At 59.7% G+C, this 11578-nt stretch overlaps 1 protein-coding gene across 9 annotated transcripts in view; it reads right to left on the bottom strand.

Annotated features, from left to right (window-relative positions):
* Positions 1 to 11578, bottom strand: part of DNMT3B (DNA methyltransferase 3 beta) — a 36295-nt gene that overhangs the window by 8057 nt on the left and 16660 nt on the right. The window contains exons 1-11 of one of the 9 annotated variants that reach the window (XM_086853144.1): positions 11137 to 11204; positions 10343 to 10419; positions 9643 to 9923; positions 5980 to 6106; positions 5213 to 5319; positions 4009 to 4092; positions 3329 to 3517; positions 2065 to 2223; positions 1208 to 1315; positions 391 to 532; positions 41 to 169 (exon numbers count right to left, since the gene is read on the bottom strand). In XM_086853144.1, the coding sequence (XP_086709270.1) occupies positions 41 to 169; positions 391 to 532; positions 1208 to 1315; positions 2065 to 2223; positions 3329 to 3517; positions 4009 to 4092; positions 5213 to 5319; positions 5980 to 6106; positions 9643 to 9747 (1150 nt within the window). In that variant the 5' untranslated portion in view covers positions 9748 to 9923; positions 10343 to 10419; positions 11137 to 11204. Of the gene's footprint in view, positions 1 to 40; positions 170 to 390; positions 533 to 1207; positions 1316 to 2064; positions 2224 to 3328; positions 3518 to 4008; positions 4093 to 5212; positions 5320 to 5979; positions 6107 to 9642; positions 9924 to 10342; positions 10420 to 11136; positions 11205 to 11578 lie in introns of those variants that run through there. The other 8 variants (XM_086853147.1, XM_086853148.1, XM_086853145.1 and 5 more) reach the window with 8 other exon arrangements.

The following is an 11578-nucleotide window of genomic DNA, read 5'->3' as shown; positions in this document are numbered from 1 at the left end:
GCCCAGGCCAAGCCACTCCCCAGCTCTCTCTGTTCATTACCTCGGGTCTGGTCCTCTTCCACACGCTGCTCCTTGTTGTTGTTGCAGGAGTAGGTCTTCAGCCTCTTGGTGGGGGGACACTGTTCAAGGGACACCACCTCCTCTGTCCCATTCTTCAGCACCCCATTCTCTGCAAGGAAAGGGAACCTCCCTTAAGCCTCCAGCCTCAGGATTGTCCCAGGACGCCTCTTGCCAAGCCCTGCTGCCAGGTCTCACTCCAGCCACAGCAGGACCCTTCCTGGCCACCTCGGTCCCTACACATGGTGCAAGGCTCAGCCACTGCCCATGCCCGATGGCTCCTGCCCATGCCAGCCCCCACCAGCCCCCAGCCAGCCGATGCCACCACCTCACCTGAGCCTTTGGGTGGCCGCAGTCCCTTGAGCCCCAGGGGTTTGAAGCCAGTGATTGCCCAGTCAATCATGGGCTTCAGCTGCTCCTCCAGTGACTCCCTGGGGCCAGTTGTAAACGTCTTCCCCGACCGGCTCCGGGCAACCTGATGAGGGTGGGCAGCAGGGAACAGGGTGGTCTCCGTTAGGGGAGCAGTCACAACTTGCCAGGGCCACAATCCCAGGCCCCCTCCCCACCCAAAACACACACACACACACTGGGGCTTGGTGGCCCCAGGACAGTGGCAGCTGATGGATTCCCACTCTGGGACACTCTGGTGCCTCCATCCCTCCAATGAGCTCAGAACAACAATGAGCCCAAACACACCTCTTGCCCAGATTCTGCACCCTGGAATTCAGCAAGTGGCAGGAATAAAAGGCAGAAGAGGTGCCTGTGGGTCTGCAGCCCCATATGCTGACATGTGATGCATCCCTTGGATGGGGAGTGGATTCACGGCTGCTCAGCACCAGCCCTGCCTTCAAAGCACATCCAGCATTGACCTGGGACACCTCTGGCCAGCCTGGCACTGTTCTGCTGCCATGATGCTGCCATGTCTAAGCCCTCACAGGGAGCCTGGCCTGGGGGTCTGGAACAGTGAGACCCTGGAGCAGCAGCAGCTACCCCTAAACCCTCAGGATAAGCAGAGTCTGGCCCCACAGCTGCACTTGGAAATAATCTCAGCAGTGAAAGGAGGATTTTACTTCACCCCATCCCACAGGCCACCCAGCCCAGCTTGTTCAGCTGGCACCTCTTCACCCACCCACCCACCCCTGCTGGTTACCTCCAGGGCGTGGTAAATGGCACGGCGGTAGGACACCAGCTTGTTGAACGTGGAGGAATTGAAATGTTGCCTAAAGGCCATCAGTCCCACAAGTTTGTCTGCAGAAACCTGGGAGAGAGCATCAAGATCCCACCTGTGAGATGGGAAAGGCCTGCTTGGCCATATCCCCCCAGCACAGTGCAGTCCCCAGCTCCAGCACTGTGGCCACAGGAGGAAGCCCAGTGGCAGCTTTGCCAAGAGCAGCAGCGTGACAAGGACGGGTGGGTTGCACCCTCTGCCGGCACTGCTGGCGTGACACCAGCACGGCACTTCCTCCCTCCTGCCTGCAGCATGGGAGGGGTTGGACATCCTCACTGGATATTAGGAAAAGGTTTGTGGTTGTGCACTAGAACAGGCTCCACAGGGAAGTGGTCATGGTGTGAGGCTGACAGAGCTCAAGGAGTGTTTGGATGACACTCTTGGGCATATAATAAAATCTTGGGATTTTAGGGCTGTCCTGTGCAGGGAAAGAGCGCAACTCAAAGATCCTTGTGGGTCCCTTCCAACTCAGGATGCTCTGATTCTGTGAGGGTGATCAAGTTCTGAGGGGACATCCCTTACCAGACAGGGGAAGCTGTGGAGCATGGACAAAACCCTGTGAAGTGGCCAGGCAGATGTCCCTATGTCTGGATGCTGTCACCAACCTACCAGTCATTAATTACAGACATCGCAGCCATGAAAACCTGCCAGGGCCTGGATATGCTTAACACTGGGAGGGGAAGCCTGGGAGGCTGCAGGAGCACATATACTCCATAACCAGCCTCAAGAGGGGCAGAAACATGCAGGGAAGGGTGTTTAGGGCTGGGCAGCAGGCTTACCTCAGAGAACTTCCCATCTCCAAACCACTGCACCCACCGCATGCCCGAGACTGCCTGGCGCTTGGCCGTGGCTCTGTGAGAGACAACGATCGCAGGCCACCAGGAAAAACCTTTGATCTTTCCCCAGACGAGTTCCCCAATTCCAAATTCCTTCCCATCCTGAAAGCACAACACAACAGATCAGCCAAAAGTACAAACTCCTCATTTTGTCCAGGCAGCTGCACAGGAGAGCCCTGGAGCACAGGGGACAGCCCCGGTGTGTCACCACATGTGCCACACGTGTGGAACCTCTGTGCAGTGATCTACATTAACTGCAACCCCTCCCTCAAGCACAGGGCCAAGCCATTCTCCCCCGGGAGCACTGGATCCCAGCCCTGATCCTGCTGAAGCTTGGTGGGGAGGCCTGTGCGTGCCAGCCTTGTGCTGAGCCCGTGCCTGGCACACGGCGTGGTGCATGCTCCGTCCTGCACAGCCCACCTGGCACGGGGCCCGTGCGTGTCCACTCCTGCCTGCCCTCCCAGGGTCTCTGCGAACACGGGGAAGCCTCGCACCAAGGTTGTTCCCTGGGTGCCCTCAGCAGATGAGGCTCCTCCTTGGCACAGAGCAGCCACTTCACAGGGCTCACAGCTCAGCCTGTGTTGTGTGGCTGCACCCCAGGGAGAGGACACCCACCCACCCTCTTCTTGTTCCTTCGAGGGAGAGCAGGAAATGTGGCAAAGTGAAAACGGAAGAAGAGCTGAGAATCTTGGTGTGACCCGTCACAGGCCATGCTGGGTGTGTGCACAGCAAGGCACCTCACAGGGAGCAAAGTCACCTCTCTGCCTGCAGAGCCCTCCTTCCCAGCTTTGTTCTGCAATTAGGTACTTAATTATGCAGCAAGATGCAATTGCCCAATTCCTGCAAGTCTGGGGCCCTGCCCTGTGGCCTGCAGGCGCCTAATCCCGCTCTGCAGCCCCAGCAGCTTTGATTGTCTCCAGCATCCCCGACAGAAATGTTTTCTGCACATGCAACTGCCTGTCTCAGCAGGGCATGGCACACGGCACACGCATGCGTGTCTGGGGGGCCCACGTGTGCCACCAGTGGCAGCTTGGCAGGGCTGGTCCCCAAAGCATCCAAGCCTGATAGATGGAGACAGCCCAGCACCATCACATCCCAGGCATGCAGAGGAGGAGAAACAGCACTGAGGTTTCCAGTTTGTTTTGGGACAAGTCACAGAGGTTCCTTGTGTTCCTGGGTGCAGGAGCAGAGTTCAGCCCCTCCGTACCTGGTACTCCAGCGCCATGCCCATGTCTCTGCTCTCTGACTCCTCTGCCCCCAGCTCAACAGAGCTGTTCTGCCCCTCCTGGGAGCTGCTACCAGAGAGTGTGCTGCTGCTCCGGGATGAGTCCTGGGAATCCTCCTCCGTCAGGTCGATGGTCACAGGTGTGGGCACGGCTGAGCGACGCCTGGAGCTCTGCATGGCAGAGACAGAGGAGCGTGAGTGCAGCAGGGAGAGGGACAGGGGAGCAGAGACCTGCCCCACATCACCCCCCATCCCCACATCACACCCAGCCCTGCACCATGCCCTGCAGTCAGATCAGAGAGGGGGAGCCAGGGAGTGAGGGCACCACTGCAGCCATCAATAGAGGGGAGAGCCCCTAATGAGGCCATCTGCAGGAGAACTGCTCTGCTTTTACTGCCACCCCCAGAGGAAATGGTGCACCACTGCCTCCTCCCATTTTCCTGTCCCAAATCCACCCTGGGGTGCTCAACACATCCAGCTCATAGCAGGGGCAAAATACAGCATAAACACACCCCCTTCACAGGGGAAACTGAGGCACAAGGAGGCTACACCATCTCTGAAGATACATGACCAGGGCACAGAAGCAGTCCAGGTCGTCTGGAGCCCCAGGGAAGCCCCAGGGAAGCCTCAGGGAAGAAGCCCTGGCCCTGCCAGACCCTCACCCGCACGGGAGTTGGCAGGTCCCTGAGAGTCTCCACACTGCGTGGTGGTTCCTTGATCCGCATTTCATGCCGGGTCCGCCCTGCCTGGAACATGAGGCAGAGGGTGGTGGGCTTCTGCCTGAGGCTGTTCTCCCACCCAGCACTGCCCCAGGGCTGCACCTGCTACCAGCACAGAGGGCTGTCACAGCATGGGTCCCCTCCTCACAGGGGGACACCGACAGTCTGTGCCCCATGGGGCTGAGCACCACGGGCAGAGCCCTGGGGAAGGTGAGAGTAGGCAGATGGATGCTGGAGGCACCTTGTGCTGAGCCCCTTAGGGACACTTTCTCCTCCACTGCACCTCTGCAAGGCTCAGGAGCCTGACTGCTGCAGCCTACTACACCCACATGACAGAGAGATCAGGAGCCACAGCTGGGAAGACTGGGATGCCAGGAGAACCACAGAGCACAGCAGAGCATCCATCCCAGGCATGGTCCCACTTACACACCCTGGATGCTCTCACATTCCCGTGGGTGCTCTTTCCCACAGCCAGCCCTGCAGCAGCACCCAGGGCAGCCTTTCCCTGGTGGTCACAGTTACAGTCCAGCCCAGACTTGTTTCCTGCATCCAGCATAACAGAGGTTCCAAATTAAATGACGTTTTGCAGTGAAGAGCCCTCAAACTAAACATAGTGGGAGAGTTGAATTTTCACCCACTGGACTTACAGCTCTCTCTTTTGGAAGCTGCCTCATTTCAGGCAGATCTCCAACCCTGGGGTTTAATTCTATCTCAAAACAATACAGCCAGAAGGCAAAAATAATTCCAGACCCTGGAGGTTTGTCAATATCGTCAACAAAAGAGGGTGGGTGAAATTGGGGTCCAGCCCCACAGCAGCTAAAAGCAGCTCACCCTAACAGTGGGAGGCATGAGATGCTTCAGTCTATCAATACAGCCAAGACTTTAAATAAATTATCAGCATAATTATTAGGCTGCTGCAACATGAAATGGGCATTGCTGCATCCCACACCACCCCCTCCTACTGCTGTGGTATCATGAGAAGCAGGAATTTAAAAAGTAAAATATTAAACTGGTGAGTATTGCATCCATCACTGACTGTTCCTCTAGCACTGAGCACAAGAGAAGCCCAGAGGGAAAGAAATGAGGATCCTGGCACCAGATGCCCCCTGACAGAGCGGCTCAAAAAGCACCCTAGGTGTTCACTTACCCTCTGCACTGGCGCCAGATCAAGTGGCCAGGCCAGGTCCTCCTTGGAAAGGTCTCCATTGCTGTCCTTCTCCTTCTTCAGGGGCAGCAGCCCCAGGCCCCTGGAATCTGTGCAAAGACAGAGCAGCCTCAGGCTCTGCAAGCCCACCTGGCTGTGTCCCTGCATGCCCCAGCCTCCCACTGCTCCCACAGCACGTCACGATTTGGAGACACCAAAACCTCATCTCGGAGAAACGTGGCTGAGAACAGAGACAAGTGGTGCCCCGAGGGCTCCCCCATTGTGGCACCAATGCCCCAGATCACCCACCTGTCCCTAAAACTGGGAGGGACTAGCAGCAAGCATGGGGACATTCGCATCTACTGCTTTGTTCCTGAAAGCTCAGAGGTACAAGGAAGCCACATGCCAGCTCTTCAGAGCTTCAAATCCCAAGAGGTGGGATTTAGGAACGCTGACTGGAGAATCCCAGGAGCAGCAATGCAGCCCCTCAGGTCAATGGCACCCTGCAGGCTGAAGGGGCTCCCTTGCTTTCCTCATTCCTCATTGAGGAGCAGAGCCAGCATCCCAGTATGGCACCCATTTCCACAACCATAGCATGGTCTGCACGTGCTACTGGATCACAGAAATCCAGTGGGGTCATGGAGGGACTCTGGCCACAGCCACAGCACTTTATCCCCCAGCATGGCTCTGGGACAGAGGCTGTGAGATCCCCAACCCCTGCATCCTTGCACATCCTGGGAGCACTCTGGGCTCAGCGTGGTGACCCTCACCTGGAGTGCTGGGCTTCCCATTCGCCTCCAGTACAACGCCAGGTGCATTGTCCCCGTTGATGAGGATCAGCTTTGCCCTACAGTCTGCCTCATCCTGCCCGTGGCTCTTGTCCTTCTTCATGGTCGCCTGTAGAAGCCAGAATGGAAAGGAAATTCAGCGGTGCAAGGAAGCCCAAAGGAGGGCAAAGAAAATAGTGAGGTCCTTGAGCCAGCTTTCACTTCATGCCCTTCAGCAGAGGGGTCTGACTGGAGATGCATCTAAAGGTCCTGGGAAATAAAGGGCATAACCTCCACACAAATATGGTGGCCCTGAAAATCAACCAGCTCCATCTAAAAAAGACCCCAGATACAACCCACTTATCCTTATGAAAATACCAGGTTTTCCCCCAATGTCTGTATGCTGGCTCAAAGCTGCTGAGCCCCAGCTCACTCTGGCAGGCCCTGTCTGGAGAGGAGTTGCATTTTCCTGGCCACCCTGTAGAAACCAGGGGACAGCCCAGCCCTGGGGACAGCCCACCCCTGGGGCACCAGGCTCCCTGTGTTCTGGCTGCCCAGCCCAGAGGTGGGTGGGCTGTTCCCGCAGCAGTAGGACAAGCAGGCAGCCCGCCATGAGGGGCAAAGTCCTGGAGCCTGCATTAAACTCTCCCAGAGAGAGAAAACTCCTCCTGCCCCCGCTCTTGGCCTCAGCCCCCCCGCCCCAGGGTGAAGGGGCAGAGCAGGGGGCTGTGCCACAGCACCCCAGCACCCCCTGCCCTGGTGTCCCCCTGCAGAGCTGGGGCTCGCCTTGCTTGCTGCCTTCCTTCCCTTGGGTGCTCTCCCTGGCTCCTGTTTTCTGAAGTGGAAGCTCCCAGCTCTCCCAGAGGCACCCGGACGCCATGAACTGTGCTGCCTCATTGCCGGGCTATGGGTCTGTGCTGCAACTTGCCTCTTCAGCAGCACAGTCATTTATTTTAGCAGCAGTAACTCAAGAGCTGAGGAGATTGCAGGGCTTTGCCCACCTACAGCTGTGTTAGGAAGCCAAAGCAACACCCCCCTCAGCCCCAGGGAGACCCCAGCTCCAGCCCACCGCCCCTTCTGCGTCACTCTTGTTCTGCATCGCCTCCAACCACTACTCTAACAATTGAGATTTCTGCTTTGAAATCATCTGTCAGCACCTCTGACAAACAAAGACCAGTTGGAGTTCGATGTTTTGGATGCAGAGGGCAGAATTAAAAACCTGGTAACACTCAAACACAAAGGAAAACAGGTGTCCATCCAGGGCCCACCTCCACAGGCAGAGACCCCGGTGCACATACTGCCTCCCCCCTCGACAAAGGGAGGAGAGGAACGGCACCAGACACTGCATAACCCCCCCAGCTGTGTGTGCAGAAATCCCTCTGCTGCAGCACATCTGCTCCCAGACCCGACAAACAATTCCTGGGAGCTGCCCAGACTCGCCGCCTGCCCCCGGCCCAGGCGGATGGTCCCACATGGCCCCGGATGCTCCAGGATGCAGCAATCCACCACAACACAGCCAGGTCAGGGTCAGCTCCTCCTGGTCTGCACCCCCTCCCCTAGCCCACAATGCTGCAGAGCAGCAGCAGCCATGACTGGCAGCAAAGCTGCCACCAAAACCAGCAAAAACTCACCAAAAAAAGTAAATGTCCCTTGGGAATCCCTACAGGAAGGCATTAGGCATGCTGCTCTCCCAGCATGAGGATGATCTGAACCAGAGGGTAACAAGGAGATGGAGCTGCATGAGGCAGGCAAGATTCAGGGAGAACAGGACCAGGCAAGGATATCTCCCAGCCTTTCCAAACACCTGCACCCACAAAACTCCACTGGGACCCTCAGACTACCTCTACATTCATTCCTTTGTCAGGAACCTGAGTCCAAGAAGTTCAAACTTGCATTTCAAAACAGCTTTTCCTTTCTCAGCCCCAGGACTGCCTCATATCCAGCACACCAGGCAAGGGTGTCCTGTCAGTCAGCACTGGGGAGATGAAGAGCTAAGGTGACAGTGTGGCCAGGTGTCCCCAGGGACACAGCCAGGACTGAACACCTGATGCCCCAAGCTCAGCTTTGCCATGTGCTTAGGGAGCTCCCACATGGCCTTTATTCCAGCTATAAAGTGGGGAAAAAAGGGTTATCCCTTTGGAAGGAACGGCTTGCTGGCAGAGCAGAGACCCACAGGTGACAGCTCTGTGGGTCCATGGCACAGGCCACAGGCCCTGCTGCGAGCACAGGCACATCAGCTCCCTGCTTGGTCCGTGCCCTTCTCCAGCTGCATTGCTCAGGATCACTCCAGGACATCCCATCACCATCCTGATGGGAAAAGGAACAGCGCACCATGGCACAAATGGCTCGTTCAAAATCCCTCTCCCAAAATCCTAAGCCTATGCAGGACTGCAATTCCCATCCCTTTTCCTGCTGTTTGCGCCAAGTGCTGAAGCCACACGAGCCCATCCTGCTGCCCACTGCTCGCCCAGGGTCCCCCGCAGGAGCCACATCCTTGTGTGCTCACCCCCTCCTGCTCGAGAGGAAGGCTTGGCTCTTTCTCCTCGCCTCCCCTTGCAGAAACACCAACATGTGCACTCAGGGCATTAATAATAAGAAACAGAGCACTGCCCTCACATGTGTTGGCTCACAGGAGACCAATCCTGCAGTGTTTTTGCATTGCCCAGCACCCTGCAAACACACGGGGTGCTCCACAGTCATGCACTCCAGACAAAAATCCATAAGGTGGCAAATAATGCAGAATTCCAGTTCCATTGCCGAAAGCTCCCCAAGAGCCGGACACCAGTGGCAGCCGTGGCACTGCCTGGTGACCAGGACCTGCCCTGCAGCCAAATCCCACCGAGAAGACAATGAACTCGCTGACTCCACAGCCCGCCTTCATTTTGCAATACCAGCTTCTTTAAGATTTGCCAAACTGGTTGAAGACCATGCCACAGTATTAACTGCTTAGAGAGAATTCTGGTCCCTGCCTGGCCACGACTGCCGGCCACCCTGGAGTGGGCAGAGTGGCTGGGCTCACCTGGCAGAGAGGGCAGGGTGGGCAGGGCTCACCTGGCCGGGCCATGCTCTGGACTGCATCCCTGCCCCTGCTCCCGGGGCTGCTCCTCCAGCCTGGCCCAGGCTGGTTTCAGTTTTCCTTGCTGGGAAAACAGGCCTGTTATCAGGTGCATGTCCCCAGGAGGTGGGGAGTTTTCGGACTTTGCCTCCAGACAGGGGCATGCATATCAAAAGCTGGAGGGAAGAGCTTTACCCATGGCTGGGATGGAGCCATCGCCCAAGCCATGTTTGAATAACAAAAAGAAATAAAGGACCCTAATGGCCGGGCTGGCTCTGGGCTGTCGTGCACACTAATGGCCTTTAAGTCTCCCAAAAAGATACATTTTCTTCTAATCCTGGGAAGAAAGGAGTTGCTGGGTTGGCAGTTCCGTAAGAAAGGCGCCGATTTCGCAGATGTGTTCGTTGGGAAGGGCAGGGGGCGAAGGGCAGGCTCCCCCTGCCCGCTTCCTGTGCCTGGCCTCTCTGCTCTCCCGCTCCGGCACTTCCCTCCATTTCCCCCGGTTTCCTCCTGCCCCGCTCCGCTCCCCCCGCAGCGCTCGGCGCTCACCCCGGCTCTCCCCGCTGCCTCTCAAGCAAAGCTGGGTTAAAGAAAAGAAACAAAACACAAACCGGCCCCTCCTCTCCCACTGCAGACCAGGCTGGAGACGTCTCCCGGACAGCCACCATCCCCGCCAACCGCTGCTCCAGCTGCTCCGGGCTCTTTACCATGTTCATCCCGCTGGGATCCCGCCGAGCCCCCCGGCGTGGGGCAGAGGCAGCCGGCGGGCAGCAGCTGGGGGCTGTGGGCAGGGCCGGAGGCTTTGGGGGCTGTGGGGGCTCTGGCGCACAGGTGAGTCCGGCTCAGCGGTGGCGAGTCTTCTGTCCGGAGTCGTCACTGCTTCATTCTCCCCCTGAGCAAGAGGACAAAGATGACAATGACACCTGGCTGTCCCCACCATGGCCGCCCGTCAAGGCCCGTGCAGCCCCAGAGACGGGACTGGGATACCCGGCCTCACTCCTCAGTTGATTGAAAATTAGGAAACTGGAAACTGAGGCAGGAGAGTAGTAATACTGCTCAGGCCAGGACGCTCCAGCCACCCCTTCTTTGCCCTCTCCCGTTCCGAGGGAGGTCGGTGCAGGACCACCTCTTGCCCCAGGACCACACTCGCCCAGGGGTGCCCCCGCCGCTCCCCTCTCCCGGCTTCCCGGGACTTGTGCCCCACGCTGGGGCCGCTCCGAAGGGTTCATTCCTCCTTCTCCGAACCTCCCCGGAGGGAGGGCAGCCGGGCTCGGCAGGAGGCGGATGCCAGCAGAGCCCTCCGGTCGATACCTGCTGCGGCCACCCCGTCCCTCCGGACCGGCCCCGGGGAAGCTTCGCGCCCGAGGTGCGGCCGGGAACTTCTTTTCCTGCCAATGGAGAGGGAAGATGCGCTGTCAGATCCCCGACCGAAAACCGAAAACAAAGGTGTTCGGCCCGGGGCAGCAGCGCCACCGTGTCCCGGTACCCGGCAGTTCCCCACGGTGCCCCCGGCCTGGAGGCGGCGCTGCCCGGGACGACCGAGCCGGGCAGGGGGACCCCGGCCCCCCCCGAACCATCCCGGCCCCGCAGCCATCACTCGCCGTATCAGCGAGGAGACCCTCCCGCCGCAGTCCCTGGCTCAGCCCCGGCCCGGCCCCGCGGGTCGCGGGGGGTCCCGCACCGGCCCCGTGGTGACAGTCCCGGGACGCGCCCCCGGGGCTCGCGGCGCCTCCGCGGGAAACTCCGAAAGCTGCAACGGGACCGGAGGGGTGGGCGGGACCAGGGGGACTTAGGGGACCATGCCCGAGGCTGTGGGACCGACGATCTCCACAGCACGCCCCAGAGCCGAGTGCCGGCAACAAGTGGCGGCGGGGCCCACCATCCCCTGCCCAAGCCCTCGGGACGAAGCCGCGAGTTCCCGGTTACCGGACACCGGGGCCGCCAGACCGGCCGGGGCGCTCCCGCCGCCGCGCTCCGGTGCGCCCGGTGCCGCCTTCCCCTCCCGCCTCATTGTCCCCCGCCACCGCCGCGGACAACAAAGCCGCCCACGAGGATGTGCCAGGGCTCCGGCTCGGACCCTCCGGTCCCCCCGCTCCAGCGCTCACCTGCGCCGCGGCGGGACGCGCCGTCCAGCGGGGCCGCGCCGCCGCTCGCCGCTGCCCGCGCCCCGGCCGGCCCCCGACAGCCCCGCGCTCCGGTTACATGGCGCTTTAACCCTGCCCGTGCTGGGCAGCCCCTCCTCCTCCTCCTCCTCCTCCTCCTTCGCCGCCCCATGGCGGGGGAGGGGAGCGCGGGGCCCGCACCGCCACCGCACCCGCCAGGCCCCCCAAGCCCGTGGGGCGCGCAGCCCTCGGGCTCCCGCATTCCCCCAGGGTCCGCATCCCCCGGGGTGCCACATCCTTCCCCGCGGCGACTCCACACCCCCACGGTGCCCCAGTGTGTCCCATCCACTGCCCCACATCGCCCGGGACCACTGCCTAGCACCCCATATCTCCCTTGCCTCGGCTCCCCGCGTACCCGCTCCGGTGCTCTGCATCACCTCCGCAG

Source organism: Cyanistes caeruleus, chromosome 16 (assembly GCF_971803275.1).
Source record: "Cyanistes caeruleus chromosome 16, bCyaCae1.hap1.1, whole genome shotgun sequence".
Classification (NCBI taxonomy): Eukaryota; Metazoa; Chordata; class Aves; order Passeriformes; family Paridae; genus Cyanistes; species Cyanistes caeruleus.
The sequence above is the reverse complement of the archived record's forward strand: the minus strand, read 5'-3'. Positions and strand labels throughout refer to the sequence as shown.